This window comes from Oryctolagus cuniculus, chromosome 7 (genome assembly GCF_051225735.1).
Source record: "Oryctolagus cuniculus isolate XC-2025 breed Fujian yellow rabbit chromosome 7, ASM5122573v1, whole genome shotgun sequence".
Taxonomy (NCBI): Eukaryota; Metazoa; Chordata; class Mammalia; order Lagomorpha; family Leporidae; genus Oryctolagus; species Oryctolagus cuniculus.
The window spans coordinates 116,740,987-116,760,045 of record NC_142873.1 but is presented as its reverse complement, the minus strand read 5'-3'; the positions used below and the strand labels follow the sequence as shown (position 1 = coordinate 116,760,045).

Below are 19,059 nucleotides of genomic sequence, written 5' to 3'. Positions count from 1 at the left end.
TTCTTTGTCCATGAAAAGGAAAGATTGTTTTAAGACTGTTGTTTGGTTCTATTTAAAAATAAAATAATAATAATAATAATAATAATCCCAAATATATCTGTTTTACTTTCAAAGCTTACAAAGCACTTTCATACTCATGATACCATTTGACTCTTGGACAGCCTGGGGGGGGGGGGAGGTACCTGATACAATTACCTATTCTTCACCATATGAGAATTAAACTTTTGCTTGAGGTCACCTGCTTTGCAGCTGTAATTTAGACTCAAGCCCCTGACTGAATCTTTCCTTCTTTCTTTCCCTCCCTGCTGCTTCCTCCCTCTTTTATTTCTTGCTTTTCCTTTAAAGAGTCTCCCTCCCAAAGCATCTGAAGTCCATTTTTCTTTTCCTTTATACAGTAGATAGCCATGAGGTAATATTTCATATGTCTTGGGTTCCCTCTACGAAGATCAGTATTAAAAAATGACAGCGACTTATTATTTATGGCAATATCTATTGTTACTCAGGGAGACAGACCAAAGAATTCCCCATTGTTATAGATGTTACTTTGACTTGACAGCTGGGGAAGTCTGATAGGCAGTTTATTTACTTAGCCATTTAACCAAATAAATGTTTTCATCTTTCTTTCATCTCCTCCAAAGCTAACATTTCACCCTTAAAATTGCTCCAGCAACACATCAGTGAGGTACAAATTACCTGCCATTCCCACACTAGCCATTATAATATTATTTTGGTTCCTTTTTTGCCCATTGACCCACTCTCTCGAAGACATGTGATTCTCCCAGATGGAAGGATGCAGGGGGAAGTGAAATAATTGAAGATATTTTCCTTTATTGCTAAAACAGAAGTACGATTTGAGATTGGTCCTGAAGCTTCCACCTGTGGGGACTGAGTCCATCTGTTTCCCCTTCCTCTGGCGTGATATGGCTTTGACTTACAAACAGATGTCATTCCTGCTTACCTTGAACTGTGCTAGTATGTCTAATAAAAAAAATTGCAGGAGATAATGGTTGCAAGGGTGATAAGAAGTAAGGGACCATTGCCTTCCAACTCTATGAAAGCAGAGAGGAAATAAAGCCGTGGACATAGCTATTCCTGCATAGTATCCCTTTTCCAAATGTCTGGAAAGGCACAAAGAACTTGCCATCAGTGAATTTCCAGTTGGGTGGCTGGGTGAAGGGGATGGAGACAGAAAGATCAAACGTAGCTTGTGCCGCTGTTGAGGGAGGGACTGAGAAAAGCTCCCTTTAACTTCCTTGTGGGTATCACAGAATTTGTGTCTGTACAGCTAGCAGCAGCCCTTTGGCACGCATTCTTGATAGGGAACTGTGAAACATCCAGGCTGAGCTTTCAAAGGAAAGCAATCACTTCATGAGAGCTTACCGTGTAGGCCTCCTCTGATGTTGGGAGTACTTGCTAAGACTTACATGTGAATGTAAGATTGCTCATTTTTGGGGAAGAGGTGACCTCTAAGGCTGAATCTGTGAGGTCCTTCTGATTAGAGGGCAGTCAATCCAAGCCAAGAGCCAAGGACCAGCCATGTTTTTTTTGTGTGTGTGTTTCTCCCACAGCTATTTTGAGGCATATAAATACCATCGAAAGACAGAAAATACCCAGCAAAACCTCCCTGTCAGTGATTTTATTCAACGGGAGGACTAAATGTACACAATACAAGGTAGTGGAGAGCCAACCTTCACTGAGCACAAATGATACAAATGAGGCCGAGGGTTCTGCTGCTCGCTGTAGTGGTAAGGGTGAAGGTAGCAGTGGCAGTAGTGGCTGTCATGACAGTGGTGCTGCTGCTGATGGCAGTGGTGGTGTTGATACAGTGGTGAATATAATGATGGTGATAACATTTACTGGGTGCTTTATATGTGCCAGAGACGGTGCTGAAGGTGCCATATTCATCGCCTCATTTTGTCCACAGAATAACCCAATGAAGCCCACACTATTTTTATCTGTATTTTTTCAAGTGAAGAAAATAAGATTAGAAAGTGAGTATGAAATCTCGGTAGGATCACATAACCAGAATGTGGAGAAGCCAGATTTTGGACTCTGACAATATTACTGTAAAATTTAAGCTTAAAGTTGAGTGCTAAATGGCTGTCTCCAGATGCTGACATATGCTATTCCAAATAATACTATGGATAAGAAAAGCCCCTGCTAGCAAACACAGAAATCGAGACTCACAAGAAACTACAGTGCTTGCCCCAGGTTTTCCAATCTTAAGTAGCTGAGCTAGGATCTGAACTCAAGCTCCAAATCCTGAAGTCTTGCTACTGTATCATGCTATGCCCATTTACAACTCAGCCATGACTGGGGGTACTGCATAAAGCATCAAACGCAGAACAGAAACAAGCCCCGCAAAACAGCTCAGCTTGAGTGATTTTCTCAAGCTGAACAGGCTCAAAAAGATGAGGGTTTGATACATTGATTTACAAATGGTATAAGTCATCTTTGATTTTTAGAAGAACTTCAATTTGAAGATGATGTTTGCTGCTATCCTGATGAATGGTTCCTGTCACCTCTAGTTCATTCACCAAACTTTTCAAGAAAAGTTGAGCACATAAAATACAACATATGCAAGGGACAGAAAACCTTGTGGGGAACCATTCCAAGGCATCCGCCCATAATCCCCAACTACTCCCTCTCCTGCAGCATTGACTTTACCTATAATAGATTAGATCCCCAAAAAACTTTGCAAGACTGAATTTTTGAATGGGTATTATGTGGTTTTCCATGGTATGATGTATCATTATGTGCTGTTGTACTGACATAAAATGTGGCCAAATATGCAGTATGCTAAGTTTTTTTAATCATAAAATCCATTAACAAAATGCGCTTCCCAAACACTGTGTCAGCTTTCAATAAGTGTCACAGTGACTTACACTGAGAATCCATTTATGAGCAGTGAAAACTGTTTTCCATTTTAAGGGTTCTGGCCATGCTGCTGGGGAGTGAAAAAAGGAGCTCTCTGGGGATGGCTTTGCAGTCCTCTATGTTTATGGAAAACTAGAAAAGTATCTGAAAATTGAACACATTTGTCAAGGAGTGACCTTAGAAATCATGTGTAGGTAACAAGGTGTACTTCTGTCTCCTGAGAAGCTTTGCTTCATCAGCTCCTCTTTCTTGCGATCAAATCAGATGTACTGAAATTCAAGTGCCAAAAGCCACTTCTAGTAAATGTAAGGACACCTCTCTCCGAGTAGCTGCTGATGGAATCTGAAGTGACTCCGTGCAATCCACACGCAGTAGCACAGGTGCAGACGGCAGAGCCGACAAGTGAACGCTCCACATCTTTGGGCTTTGAATTTCACTTTCACGTGAGAAAGAGTGCAGGCCCTTTCTGGCTACACAAAAGGGTTACTCGGATCTTACATTTCGATCAATCTTATTTCAAGCACTGCTTGTTTTGCTTCGTAGTCTGGCTTCTCAGTGTGTTTGATTGGTGACCCCTTTAGATCTGCGGAGTGCAGGCAAACGCAGTGACATTTTGCTTAAAAGAGTAAAGCACATGCCACTGAGAAATTATCAGAGTGGGCAGAATGTTGATGATTTCAGAAACCAAAGCTGCAGTAAGCAGTACTGGCCGTGCCTCATTCTATCACTACCACTCACTCAGAACATATCATTAATAAAATAATAGGACCATTTCAGTTCTACCCTTTATCCCCACCTCCCGGTAGAAGTCAAAGGCCATGCATCCACGAGGAAACACAAAGTGCAAAGCAGACACCAAGCAGGGAAAGGTGGTACAAACACTGGTAACACAGCTCAGGCAGAGAGAGGTGGTGTGAGCATTAGGATACAGCTCCAGCAAGGAGGCAGACAACATGAACTTCGGGAATGCGACTTCAGAAGTGAAGAACTAGAGACAGGGAAGGCAGCTAGCTTAAGGGTGGAGGAGATAGAAAGGATAGGTACCTACCCAGACCCGCGCTTTCTAGCTACCGGCCTGTGGACTTAGAGTGTCGCCACTGGGCTCAGCACTGGGTTCCCCAAATGGATCGCTGCTGGATGAGGCCTGTGACCCATCAGGCTAGAACACAAAAAAGATAAGACTTTGCTGTTTTCTCTTTCCAACAGCTGCAAATATAAGACAACTTGGAATATTTCCATGCAGTACATACAGTTAGTGATTTTAAAGAAGGGAGCAATTTCAGCTCGAGGATGTCCCCTACCCTCATAAGAACTTGTAGTCACAGCTTCATAAAAGGACAGTGCTTTTTGCCGACTCATATGAACATAAAAGAAAGCCCCTGAGCAGCCCTTTAAGAAATGTGGAGTCTGAGTCAGCATTCTTTGCTATATAGGCTTCTGCATACATCATCGTCAGTCTCTCCCCAAGGAAGTTTTAATTGGAAGGAAAAACGAAACCAGACAATAACCAAGTGGTGACTTACAGCTTCTTGCTCTTCACTTTTGCTGGGACTTTCAAAGCCCTCTTCAAAGATGTCATCGGTGGTAGGATCACTGGCGTGGGATGCAGATGATTTGGATGGAGAGCTCTGTCTAGGGGCAGGGGTTGGAGCTACACAGAGACCACAAAACAAGAAGAAATGCTGTGAGTGCCTGGCTGCAACCATTTATTGCCCAGGGATCTACTTATATTCAAGTCAACCCCTGCACTCGTCTTCCCATGCCAACCTTAATCAGCTGAACGTCTGAGTTTCCCCTAGGTACGTATTTATCTTGGGCTCCCACACACTCGATGGTAAGGAAGGAGCAGATCCACACTGATGGGTAAGGCAGTAGTTCTCAAGGGATGGTCCCTGGGCCAAAGCATGTGAGCATCATCTGGGAATTTGTTAGAGATGAAAATTCTTGGTCCCTATGACTCATTTACCGAATCAGAAGCTCTGTGTTTTAAGAACCCACCATGCATACTGAAGCTGAGAACTATGGGGCATTGGCTTGCATTCTTTGACGAGTTAGCCATGTTAGAAGTTTTATGGACAGTATCTTTAATTCCCATAAACCCTCTCTGAGGTAGAGGTTATCTCAGTTCTACAGATCAGGAAAGGGAAAGTTGCTACTTTGCTCATGGCAACTGGTAAAACCACATTTTGAATTCTGGCACATAGTAGGTACTGAATAAACAAGGACTCAGTACTCTGGGGAGATGGCTGTGGCTGATGGCAACTTGAGTCTATAAGGATCTGCATTTGCTGTGCCGACCTTCCTGCATGTCCCTTCTCTCATTTGTTCCAGAGCCTTATAACAGACCTGCCATTTCAAAGCACTCTTCTTCCAGAAATTTCTAATTTGGCACAGAAAATACCAGTCACTGGCTCAGTCCCAAGTGAGGAGGAGGCATGGCTTGACTTAGTAGCTGCATTTCAAAAGGCATGGAGAGGGCCTCCCCATTATCACATTCCTGAACTTGGAAAATCTGGCACTTTATGAAACAGTGAATGACTGCAAAACCTAGTGTGTACCTTTTGCCCTGGTGAACCTGTATGAAGGGTGGGAATGCTACTTCCTCATGTTTTATTTATAAGGTGTCATTGACTCAGACACTGCTAGGGACTTCCTGTTCATTATTCTCCCTAATATAAACAACTTCTAGGTGTCACTGAACTTGTTTTTTTTCCAGATGGAAAAAAAAAAAACACCACAGTTTAGATTAGTGAGCTGATTTCTCAGGGTTAACACAGCAATGAAACAGCAGCCTTGGGTTTCAAGACTGTCTGACATTGGTACAATTGTGTGTTGGACTCTTGCTATTTGAGGCTCACTTACGTTCTAACCACTCAAAATATTCTTTAGAGGGTATTGATGAGTACGAGACTATAAAAACTAGTTTTACTAATTTTCTTTAAAATAATACACTTGGCATTTTTTAATTTGAAAGGAACTCTGTTTTATTTTGGTTATATCTAACAAACTAGTTATAGTGGGTTTAAAGCTAACTAAAAACACCCTGATGGACAGCAGATGTTTAATAAACATTAGCTTAGTGGGATTCTAAATAGTGTTTGAAGTGGTTTATTGTTTACTAGCGGATGGGAACCCAGGCTGAGCTGCCAGTTCTAACAAGTGTACTGCTCATACGTAAGCAAGTAAATCAACGGGGAGCATAAGCAGGAGTTTATTGACACATGTGTCTTAACCCTTAGAAGGTTTTACAGAATACTTGTGTACTCTAAAACAGCACTTCTCACTTTGGGGTGATTTCATCCTCGGGACATCTGGCCATACCTGGAACCGTTTTTGACTGTCACAACTGGAGGGAAGGTATGCTACCTGCATTTAGTATGTAGAGTTCAGGGTTGCTGCTAAACACCTAGAATGTACCAGAAGGTTGCCCATAGCACATAGTTTTCTAGCCCAAAATGTCAATAATGCCAAGGATGCAAAATTTTGCTCTGCAGTAAGAGTAGCTGAATGGCCTTACTTTGTTCATTTAGTTCTCTACAACCTTGCCCAAATGCCTCCAACAGGCTATGCACTCTGAGAGAATTATAGGAAGTGTAGGAATGTTGAAGACATATTCCCTGTCCTCAAAGAACTTAAATTTCTTTCACTTGTAGCAGACACACAAGTCCACTGACAGAGCAAGCTTTGTTTTTAAAAGGTGCTTGCTTACTTATACAGGGCTTTCTTTAGCACTTCATTTTGTATTCATTATTCTTCACTGAAGCTCGTTGAGTTTGAGTACATGGATCACTGTGTAGATCATACGGCCTGAGTGTACTCTGAAGGCATTCATTTTCAGAATAGCATGTGAACCTGGCTGGAATGACATAACCTAATTGCATTAACATTAGATTGTTTTTTGACAATTCACTGTGTTGGCCATGCAGTGATCCATATCACCTGTGACAGTAATGAAAATGCCAAATGCATTGTACCATGAGCCTTTTCTTTTCCCTTTTCTATAGTCAAGGTGCAGACTGGGTCACAGATCACCTTCCCCAAACTGTGTTGAATAAGCATACTTGTGCTCAAGAGTGTCTGGATCCTGACTTGGCTGCATGGTTACTGCTTTTCAGATGTTTGCAGCAGTAAAGTGAATTGGGGTAGAATCACTGACTGCAAGAACTAGAAGGAGGCACACTGCTCGTGCAATTCAATTCACTTATTTTACCAATGTCACACACGGAGTCTCAGGGAAGTCACATGACGGCCCAAGGACACAGCTTATAATGGAGGAGCCAACAGTAGAACCCTGGGCCTGGACTCTGCACAAAATCACTGAATGTTGGTAACACTGATGCTGGTAGTACTTCAAATGTCATTAGCCTGATAATGTTTTGCCACATGTACTACTGAATCCTTTTAGTACTCCATAGCCTTGGACACATGAGAAACCGCCACCTACAGAAATAAAATGACCCACCCCACAGTACAAATCTGCTCAGGAATAAAGGTAGTCCCCAGGTTCTTAGTCCAGCACTTTCTGTGCAGTCACTTTTTTCTGTTTGACTACTAGAAGCTCTGAGACAAAATCTGGACTCACCCCTAATAATGGTACAAGCTCTAAGGCTGCTGCAACTCTGCACTAAGTTTCCTCCTGATGTTAATTTTCTAATCTAATTTTTAAATTTGATCCCTAAAAATACAGATTTTCACATTCATTATTCATTTTTATATCAGTTAAAACCTGTGTATCATAAGCTTGAATACACATAAATGAATGAACGAATGAGAAAACCAACAAAATCCTAAGAGGCAGAATGACACAGTGGAAACATACTAGGCTTATAGTCAATTGAAGCTGTCTGGTCTCTCTGTCTTTGAACCTTACTTTCATTATCTGTCAAACAGGTTTAACAGAACCTGTCATAAGTATTGATAAAAGTCTTAAAACAGACACAGGGCATGTAGAGAATGTGTATCCCATTATGCCTTCGGTGGCACCCAAACTGGTAACTATTATTACTAGTAGCAATCTCAACAGACAAGATGGACAAAACTTAGACGTGTCTTCCGATGGTCAGAAACCTACAGCACCACTCACTGCTCCTGTGTCTTTTTGTACTTGTATACTTTGATCTCTTTTTTTACCTTTCCCTTTCTCCACCTAAAGACACTAACAAACCAAGATGAATTCTGATACAAGCAGCTGTCACTTTATCAACGGAGTAAATCCTGTGTCTTAAGTGAGGGGCACTCACGTGAGTTGGTCGATGGCGTGGTAGAAGTCACGGGGGTCAAATTCAACTGGGAGATGTCAAAGTCATCACAGTCGTCTGTATCCTGCGCCACCCCGACTTTGTTGAAGTAACTGGAGAAGGCCTCTGAGGTACAGGTGAGGGAGGGCTGGTCGGGTTTGCGGGAGGGCACGGGCGGAGGCTGAACCATCTGGAAATCCTTGAACATTTCCTTCCCCATTTTCTGCCTGGGCTTGTCGGTCTGTGGACTGGACCTGGTGGAGTCACTCGTGCCTGGGACGGTGGCGAGGGGGGTGAGGGGACCTTGGAACATGGCAGCTGGCAAAGGCATAACAGTTTGTGTGGGCATGAAGGCGGCTGGCGGAAACTGCCCGGCCACAGCGGGCCAGGGCTGCTGGGTGGCAGGAAAGAGACCCGGCTGGCCCCATGCGATGGGCTGAGCCCCCGGCATCACCTGAGCGACTGGTGGCTGAGCACCCATGGCGAGCTGCTGCTGCACGAGGGGCTGTTGGCCCCAGAACGAGGGGAGGACGGCGCCCATTGCCACATAACCTGGAAGGGTGGGAAGGGAGAGAAAGCAGAATGCATACATTCAATGATTGACAGAGACATACTGAGCAGCTACCAAGTACCAGGTATCCTAGGGACTGGGGTGCCAAGAACAGGAAGAGAGAAGTTCATGAAGGCTAACCTAGAGAAGTCCAGAGGGGACCCAGCTCCTAGGAGACGATTCATCAGCAGAAACTCGAACACACTGAGGGAGCAAGCTGGGTACATATCTGGGGCATTATAATAGCATTTCCTCAGTTGTTAAAGGTTTCTGAAATCTGCCAGCCCACGAGTCTCAGTAGAAAGAGAGAGGACAGTTCACAGGCATGCCTGGGTTATTCTCTTGCTGCTCCTCCTTGCTAGAGCTAGGATTCTCTCCATTGCTTCACCTAAGAGTCAGTCTCTTTGCTGTAAACGCAGGTGTGCATACTTTCTACTGAGCACTGAGGCACTGTGCAAAGTGATTAAGAACCCAAGTGTAGGAGTTATGAAGGCCTAGGTTAAAACTCAGGCTGCCACCCCTAATCTCTCTAATTGCCACTCTTAGGTTCTATGTCTTTATCTGTCAAATGGGCACACAATATCTTCTGTCCCACTGGGTTGAACATTGAGATTACAAATTTATTTCATTCATGACCATTCAGCAAATGTTAGCTTTGGGGCTGGCGCTGCTGTATAGAGGGTAAAGCTGTCACCTGCAGTGCTGGCATCCCATATGGGCAATGGTTCGAGTCCTGGCTGCTCCACTTTTGATCTAGCTCTCTGCTATGGCCTGGGAAAGCAGTAGAAGATGGCTCAAGTCCTTGGGCCCCTGCACCCACTTGGGAGACCCGGAAGAAGCTCCTGGCCCCTGGCTTCAGATAGACGCAGCTCTGGCCATTGTGGCCAATTGGGGAGTGAACCAGCGAATGACAGACCTCTCTCTCTCTCTTTCTGCCTCTCCTCTATGTAACTCTGACTTTTAATTAAAATAAATAATTCTTATAAAAAATGATAGCTTTGATTAGGTATGATTTGAATCAGGCTAAGCCTACAAAGTACTTAATATCTTGCTTGAATACAGTGAGAGGCTTTATATGCGATTTCTGTGTTATTATGTTAATTTTAGAGAATAAAATAATGAAGGTTGTTACCTAGCCAGGGGCATCACATATAGTGGTAGTTACAGGTTGGGAAATGTAAAACTTCAAGACCTGTACTTGCAAATTTTTCATGGTGATTGTATGCTGTACTATTTTTTCCAGTGAGATTTGTACATTTTAGCAGAAGCACAAGTACCACTTTTACAAGAATAATAGTAATGGTGTTAACTTCCACTTGTTAAGTGCCTATCATATGCCAGGTACACTATTAGGTGTTTTGTACATTCACAAAATCCCAGCAGGTTAGCTACATTATCTTTGCTTTAAGAATAAAGATATTGATGCCTAGAGAGGAAAAGCAACATGCTTACAATAACTTAGGTGGCATGAGGTAGGATCAGGATCTAAACTGAGGTGGCCTGATCCTGAAGACAGTGTTCTTTCTCTGCCATGCTGCTAACTCAGATGGCCAAGGTCATGTCTGATTTTTGCCAGTCAATGGACCTTGTCTACCACTGACTTGTTTTGCACATTGCAGGCCTGTAGGATATTCACATGCTTCCAATGGTCCCCACCCTTCTCAGACAGCACAAAGGCCACCTACACACGTGCAATTGACCATGGGGGACATGTAACCAGGCCAGGTAGAGGATCTAGAAGCCAGCTTTGCCTGACCTCTTGAAACAAGTGTTTTCCTGATTGTTAGGAGGATTTGTAGGTGCAGTGTGGTGAGATCAGGACAAAGGAAGCAGTGGATACAGATATCCCAGCAACTTCCAAAGGGATAAAGGGGTAGGTGCCATGGCAACTACCACATCCTGGATCATGTCAATGACTCTGATGAGCCCAAACACTTGTGTACAGGCTCCAGTCTGAAAGCCACCAGCCCTTCAATGGACTGATAATGGATACAGCCAATATTCAAGGCCTAGCCATTTCCCTGCCAGGTGTCCATTTTGCCCCTTATGCCACAACATCCCTGAGAAGAGGCTGCAGAGGCGCAAAGAGAGGATACACAGGCTTTTTGGTAACTGACCTAGCAGTGTTAGATGCTTCACAGGATTCAACAAACACAACTGAGAGTACCCTTGTAAGATGAGTTCGTCCAGACGCACTGAAGCAAGGGTGACAAGCAGTGGCAAAGACCTCTCAAGCTTGGAAGTTGCTTACACTGCTTTGCCTATCACATACTAATGCAGTGACGTGAATCTCTCAGCAGAAAAAGAACTGTGCAACCCTTTATTTTATTCTGATTTGCTTTGCTTTGGCTCATTGGTTCTCAGCGGGAGTGCTACTGACCCTAGGGGTGATAAGTGAGTCTGTGGCTTGTGTCTTGGTTTCCATAATTGCAGGGGGTTGCACTACTGGCTTTTAGGGGGCTCAGAGCATTGTTAGTGGATACCTGTGATGTGTGCACAACAGAGAACCACTCTACAAACTTTCAATGAGTACTGGGGCCTAGAATTTACTTTGAATTACAAGGACACTTGGTTTCTTTACCAAGCTTTGGTGTACTTTGTTTACCAACTTTTGGTGTACTTAATTTTCCAGGAGTATGACAACTGCGTACATGGAGGAAAGTCTGTGTTTTGTTTTGTCTGGAATACAGTCAAGAGTTGCCCACCATTTTGGAAAGTGGTGGTCTCTGACAGAAACACTTCTCATGACGGCCAAACCAATGGAACACTCCCATATCAGCCTCTGCTTGTAGTTGTGGCTTTCAATGGTGATTCTCTCTGTAGGGGTAAGCACCAGACTACTTCGTTTTTCTCATGTGTTCATGTCTGAGAATTTCTTTATTGAAAATATGTTTTTAATTATGAATTAGCTTTCTTTTCTATTTACCTTATGTTCCAGTAAAGACATTACATTGGTTTTAAAAACTGTGTTGGCAGGTGAAATCATCTATGATTTCATTTGCAGACACCAGAGGACACACTGCAGATATTCATTATGAAATGGGGTGCTGGTCTGACAGGTGGAGACTTATCTATGTATCTTCCAGCCACCCCAGGCTTGATGCCCATTTTGGCAAATGGGCAGAAGGCTTCCGTCTCCAGCTGCCTCCTTTTTGCTTGGCTTCCATTCCACCCGCCTCACTGCCAAGGAGGATGTTCTAAAATGCAAATATGGCACACCATTATTCTGAGCATAAGGCTCAGACGCCTTCACTTGGCTTACAAGCCCTTGGGGGTCAGCCCCCTTGGCCCTCGCATCACCATCCTCAATTAGTGCCCTCACTGGCACCTTCCCTTCTGCAGCTAGCAAGCAACCTAGTGTCTCTTGTCTCCAAAGGTCTGTCTGCCTGGCAGGCCCTACCCCTTATCTGTTCTTTGACACTCAAAGGCTTTCTGCTGAAAGCCTTCCCTGCCCTCTGGGCTCAGCTGGTCCATCTCCGGCACTGTCCCCTGTGATCACCTCCTTCACGTCACCCATCACATGATGTTGTAATTACCCGGTCATTCTGTCTTCTCTAGAAAGTAACTGCTCATTCTTCTCTCTGTACCTGTCGGTTGTGGACACACATTAGGAGCTCCAAGAATATTTGAGATTAGAAGCCCCACAGAAGGGTGGGCGAGCCATGGCGGAACTGGTGCCTCTACCACATTGTTCCAAGTGGACAGCTGAACTCCAGCATCCATGTGTTGTGATCTCTGATAATTCTGTTGGTGGCAGGCTTTTCCCCCCTCCCCTCTTTTTTTTCTGTTCTTCACAAGGAACTAACAGATGGGCTGTGCATACTTTTCTGGAGAGAGCTATTAGCACAACTCTCTGGCTTCCTGCCATCTGCTCCAGACCAGAGTACAATATTCAAAAGCAGAGGGTAATTGGGTATCGTGTTTGGGAGCTTGCAGGCCTCATTCACTTTTCCTGGGGGGTCCTTGCAGCCTGGGCTCTCTCCATGCCTGTGTGCCAAGAACCTTTGGCCACATGGCATAGTGCACAGCTGGTGGGACACCTCAGCAGCAGGACTGTGGTGGCCCTGGACCGGGGGAGCCCCTTGGTGGCTGCCACTGCAGCCACTTAACAAGGGTGTTAACGGTTTACTTGCTAATGTGGAAAAGCACTGGGAGGGGGTGCCAAGGAGCATGTGCTTATGCCATGAGTTGAGATCAATCAGAAATTTCCTTGCTGGGAAGTGAAAGGCAACACCTGCCTTACTGCCTTGCAATTAGATTTCTAAAAGGTGTTGAAAATTACAGTTTATAGCCAGATGTGCACACCTGGGGATACCTCATTATTTGAAACAAGGAGAGGGGGAACCAGACTAAAATAACATAAGAAGACAGAAAATGGAGAGATCCCTCCAACATTTATATAGAACTTACAGGATCCCTCCTACGTACATTATTTAATTTTACTCATTCACTCACGCACTCATTCATTCAAAAATATCACTACTGGGTGCCAGTCACTGTTTCAGTCTCTAGAAATGCAGTGAAAAATGGAGCAGTTAAATAATGTTCTGGGGCCGGAACATAGTGGGTAAAAGCTACTGCCTGCAGTGCCAGCATCCCATATGGGTGTCAGTTCGGGCCCCAGCTGTGCCTCTTCTGATCCAGCTCTCTGCTATGGCCTGGGAAAGCAAGTATAAGATGGCCCAATTGTCTGGGCCCCTGGACCTGTGGGAAACCTCGAGGAAACTCCTGGCTCCTAGCTTTGGATCAGCTTAGCTCTGGCCACTGTGGCCATTTGGGGATGAACCATTGGACAGAGGACCTCTCTCTCTCTCTGACTCTGCATCTTGGTAGCTCTGCCTTTGAAATAAATAAATATTTTTAAAAAGGCTGAGAACTTGAACTTTAATATTTACACTTAAATGACTGCATTCCAAGAAGGTCAATAAAAACATATGGGTAGGACAAGATATTTTCTTCTACTGTACATGCCAGAGTAGTAACAAAAATGAAACTTTTGGGGCTGGCGCTGTGGCATAGTGGGTAAAGCCACTGCCTGTAGTGCCGGCATCCCATATGGGCGCGGGTTCGAGTCCTGGCTGCTCTACTTCCTATCCAGCTCTCTGCTGTGGCCTGTGAAAGCAGTAGAGGATGGCCCAAGCCCTTGGGTTCCTACACCCACGTGGGAGACCCGGAAGAAGCTCCTGGCTCCTGGCTTCGGGTCAGCGCAGCTCTGACCATTGCAGCCATCTAGGGAGTGAACTAGGGATGGAAGACCTCTCTCTCTCTCTCTGCCTCTCCTTCTCTGTGTAACTCTGACTTTCAAGTAAAATAAATAACTCTTTAAAAAAATGAAATTTTACAACAATTATCTAAAATATGCCAACATTTTTAAGGTGCTTAATTTTATTTTCTTTTTTAATTCCCCTGATATTGTTTCAAGGTATGTGTACTTTTTCCCTCACCAAGTTATAAAGATAAAGAAGCTCTGACTCTGACGGCTGAAATAAAATAATTTGCCCAGGAGTCTAAAACATTAAAAAAAAAAAAAAACAGAGCTAGTATTCAGATTTGGCCCATCATGTTCAAAAGCCCCCAGCAGGAAACCAACCACTGCATAGGGGTAACTAAGTCCACTCCTGTCTCTGAATCACCTAGTGACAAGTAGACAGGCATTCAACAGCCACAGAGATGGTGGAGGCCAGTTTAGAGAGGAACACCCTAGATTGATGAACACTGAAGCATACTTTAAATATATTTCAAGTGGGGAAAGAAAGCAAAAATATGCTAATTGAAGTTAATTTTAGACCCACGTTCTAACATTGAAACCTTGCAGGTAATATACCGATTGTTTCAACAGTGGAAGGAACCAGATCTGGAAGCAGCTTATTCTCCTTGCAACAGTTCTGGTTGAGCATTAAGATTAAAATCCAGGTATTCAAAGCCCCTAATCTGGCACAGGTAGGGAGAAGGCCCTGAATGGTATTGTGTCCAACAGGAAAGGTCCTGTTGGTGTTTTTAATAAAATTCTAGGGCCAGAAGAGCTATGGTATTACATCCCAGTGTCATCTTCTCACCTAAAGCAAAGGGAATGAGACTAGGAAGTCTCAAAGTGTTCCGTTAACCATTAACTCTAAAACCCGCTCTAAGACATTAACTCTAATACCTATTTGAGATCTGCCTTAGACCTTGCACTCTGCTTACATCTCACCTGTGCAAGAGCCCCTTCTGACCACAGTCCTCTCACACCTGCTCACTTTTGGGATTCTAAATCCCCCATACCCTGCTTGATGCTTTCATTTCTCCATATCACTTATTTTCTAACATACTACACAAATTGTTTATGCATGTTACTACCCATCTCCCCAACAGGAAGGAAGTGCTCTCTCTTGGTTTCTTTTTTCTCTCTCTCTTTTTAAAGATTTATTTATTTATTTGAAAGGCAGAGTTACACAGAGAGAGGAGAGGCAGAGAGAGAGAGAGGTCTTCCATCTGATGGTTTACTCCCCAATTGGCTACAATGGCCGGAGCTGTGCCGATCCGAAGCCAGGAGCCAGTAGCTTCCTCTGGGTCTCCCATGTGGGTGCAGGGGCCCAAGGACTCGGGCCTTCTTCTACTTCTTTCCCAGGCCATAGCAGAGAGCTGGATCGGAAGTGGAGCAGCTGGGTCTTGAACCTGCATCCATATGTGATGCCGGCACTTCCGCCCAGGGCATTAACCCGCTGCGCCACAGCCGGCCCCTCTCTCTCTCTTAAAAATAAAACAACGGGGACAAAGCATAGATATTCTGAACACAAAACAAAACACAGGAGAGTGGTGCATTCTGTTGGAAAACTTTAATCATATTTCCAATAGCGTTATATTATAATATTGCCAAAGAGATTTTTTTTAAAAAATCTCTCTTCTTCTATCTCTCTGTCTCTATCTCTCTCTCTATCTTCATCTCTCTCTCTCTCTCTCTCTCTCTCTCTCTCATACACACACACACACACACACACACACAAAACACAGAGTTTCCATCTGTTGGTTCACTCCCCAGATGCAGGTCTCAGCCAGGTAAAAGTTGGGAGAAAGAAACTCAATCCAGGTCTCCCATGTGGGTGGTGAGGACCCAACTATTTGACCTATCACCTGCTGCCTCTCAGATGTACATTAGGAAGAACTGGAGTTGGGAGAAGAGCCTGGAGTGGAGCCCAGGTATCCTAATATGAAATGTGGGCATCCCTACTGGTGCCTTCACTGCCAGCTCAAATACCTGACCCCCAAGGACAGTCTAATATCCATCTTAGGTAAGGAAAATTAGTCATTGCCACTGTCCCATTTTAGGGATGAGTAAATGAAATTTTACTAGGAAATCCAGTAATTCAATACATTTCTACATTACCTGCAGATTTGAAACGATTAGATCCAGTGGCTACCAACCTCTATTGTTTCTAAGAGCTCACAACGATTGCCTGCTTATGATAAATAACTGTATTTCAGAACAGGGTATGAATTTTTAATTTACTTTGAATAAAAACAAGGTTTATATTTGGTGGTAAGAATCGTCTTCTAACACCAAGTAATTAAAAGTCATTATTTATAGAAAAAAACATAAGATGATTTGTATTCTGAAATACTCAAACTCTCATATGCCATTTATAAAAAAAAAAAAAGGAGAGAGAAAGATAAAGCCACAGATTTCAAGTATGTAGTTAAAGGAAAACACAGAAATTTGTTAGTCTCCCATGCATGCAAAGAACAAGATTAATACCATCTTTGGCCAATTCCAAGTACAGTGTCTTGGCTCCACAGTACCAGATGACATGGGAACAAAGATCCCTGTGGTCCTACCTGCAATACTGTTAGTACACAGACTTTTCCCTTCTGTAAAAGTAGTACATATATTTTGAAGAATATTTGGAAAGCAGAACAAATCTTTTCTGAATCACTGATACCGATCACTCCTCTTTGCCCCGATTCACTGTCAGCAGTTTGCTTTCATCCCATAGGATCCCCGCAACCCCATAGGGTCCCCACAGCCCCTTTGTGGGAGACCTGGCCCTTCCTTGAATCAGTGCCAAATAAGACGGATTGTTCCTATCCATTTGGTCTCAAGAGGTCTGTGGACACCTGGCTCTCCTGCTCACCACCTACTCTCCTCTGGCAGAGGTGCATGGAAAGAAAGGACCTGGACTGTTTACAAAGCTCTGTGGACACCATGCTCACCAAACTGTACACCTGTGTACCTGGAGTCTTGGCCATTCCAGGCAAGGTGTCACCTGATTCCAGCCAACCATGTATCAGAGCTTTGAACCTCACCTCCATCACCCACCTGAATGGCAGCTTCTCAGTGTCATCTAAGAGTTGCAGGAGAGAATGGTGGCTCCATAGGAGTTTTGGCATAATCTGGTGGCTGGCTCAGTCAACCCTTTCTCTCTCTTGGTGAGCAGAAGCCAAAGAAGGGAAGTGGGTGAAAAGGGCTTACCTGAGGGTACAGCAGCAGTGCCGAAAGGTACAGAACCAAACACGTCTGCACTCGCCGGAAGTGTCTGAGATGAAGATGGGATAAAGGCATCACCTGGAGTTGCAGGAGTCTGCAGAGAGACAGAGCCCAGGGATGTGTGAGACCTGGCTCAGCACTCACCAAGGACAGAGCAGCAGGTGCAGAGATTAGGAGGTGGGGGATGTATAAGTGAACCAAGGTCCAGGCCCCTTCTTTGTCATGCAGACTCTGGTTTGGCACGTAGATTTTACCAATGGCCTGGGAAAAATGATACCTTAAGAGCTGTTGGAAGGAGTAAATGAGACTGTGCATCTGAAGCATTCCTATTCCATATCATTTAAATTATTTAGCACCATGCATAGGCATACAGTAGATGCTACAAACCATGATCAGTATCATGATTTAGTTTGAATCTCTGTCCCTTGGAGGGTATTTTTAGGGCATAAAATTATTCCACACTTGGCTTTCACGGTTTAGAGGGAGTGCTTTAAAACTCAAGTATGCCCACTCAAGACCCACTGCGTGCGATGCTCAGGACTTGTCACTTCACACATGGTCAAGAACAGTTGTCAACTCAATGAACAAATAAGGGTTAACAAATAGAGCACTGCCCCTTCATCATGCTGCCTCCAGGAATTTACTTGAATTTGCACTTGGAAAAAACAGTAAATATTTTCAAGAAGACCATAAGGTAACAATGCCTGCACAGCTGGTTAGCCTGTACTAGCATCCCAGAAAGATCTGCACCATCAGGTAGGTAAGGGGGAAAGTATTGGAATGAAATCATCAGAATTCATCTTTTTAAATGCTCATACCCATATACAACAGGCTTTTGCTTATAGACTATAAGTCTGTTTGATGCAAGCAATTAATCCTGAAACCATGGCAATTAGACAAGGCCATTTTTAGACTAGCAGATTGTGGCGCGACTAGCATTGTGTAAGGATTAAGTACCCATTTGGACTGTGCTTGGGTTCAGGGCCAGAAACGAAGTCATGAGCTGCTGTTCTTTTAAACACATCCAGTGCTATTCTCTTTTCCCCTGCGTGACCTTGGGCAAGTCACATGTGCTCTGTGACACAGTTTGCTCATCTGTAAAAGGAAGGGGCTATGTTGCAAGATCCTTTCAGACTTTCCTCGCTTCAGAGCCTCACAGTTCTGTAATCGCGAGTGCCCAGGATGAAGCTGTTAGTCCACGGACGAAGGAGAAAATGAGCTGTCCAGCTTCCCTGGGGACAGGAACTGTGGCTCCTCCCCTAGTGGCTGCTCTGGACATCAGGTGTTGGGAGCAGGACAGCTGTGCCTAGATTCCCTGGTGGCAGCTGTGGGCAGCAGTGTCTGGTGCCATCTGTCTGCAGTGGTGGGTCATGGCCTCTTCTCCGTGATGTGCATCTCTCCAGTGAACCGTAGCACCATTCCCCAGTTTGCACTACTGTTCAGTGCCCAGAGGAGCTGTCCCTACCCAGCAGCTTCAACAGGCACAGCTGTGGCTGACTGCGCCCTGCCTTCCCCTGGGGAAACGGTATGAGAGGGGCCAGTTCCCCTGGCCACTGGGTTGCTTTTGAAAGCATCCAGCACTCGGATTGGATTTTTTGCTTTGCTTTGGATTTTTCTTTTCACTTTCAAACGAGGGCTCCCTGTACTCTGGGTCGACCTGCAGGCACTGACTGAGAGGGCCTGGCTGGAGCTGTGGCTGGGAATCCAGAGCCCCCTGGGAAGCTCAGTAAGTTCCAGGTCCTGGTCTGCCAAGAACAAGGCAGGGAGGAGGGGAAGTGGAAGCAAAAAGGAGGAAGAGGGGGAAGGAAAGAGGGCAAGGAGAGAGGAGAGGTCAGAACAGGAGAAGGGCAGAGTCGCTTCCTGCACTGGGCTGACCTCTATACTTTGCCCGGCTCATGGGAGGTGCTGACACATGCCCCGTCACCATTCATGTC

The 19,059-nt window shown here is 44.5% G+C and overlaps 1 protein-coding gene across 10 annotated transcripts in view; it reads right to left on the bottom strand.

Annotated features, from left to right (window-relative positions):
- DAB1 (DAB adaptor protein 1) overlaps window positions 1-19,059 on the bottom strand; it is a 917,259-nt gene that overhangs the window by 14,858 nt on the left and 883,342 nt on the right. For all 10 annotated transcript variants that reach the window (XM_051857724.3, XM_089337350.1, XM_089337351.1 and 7 more), the window contains 4 exons: window positions 17,111-17,219; window positions 8,118-8,666; window positions 4,401-4,528; window positions 3,926-4,036 (listed from right to left, as the gene is read on the bottom strand). In XM_051857724.3, the coding sequence (XP_051713684.1) occupies window positions 3,941-4,036; window positions 4,401-4,528; window positions 8,118-8,666; window positions 17,111-17,219 (882 nt within the window). In that variant the 3' untranslated portion in view covers window positions 3,926-3,940. The remainder of the gene's footprint in view (window positions 1-3,925; window positions 4,037-4,400; window positions 4,529-8,117; window positions 8,667-17,110; window positions 17,220-19,059) is intronic.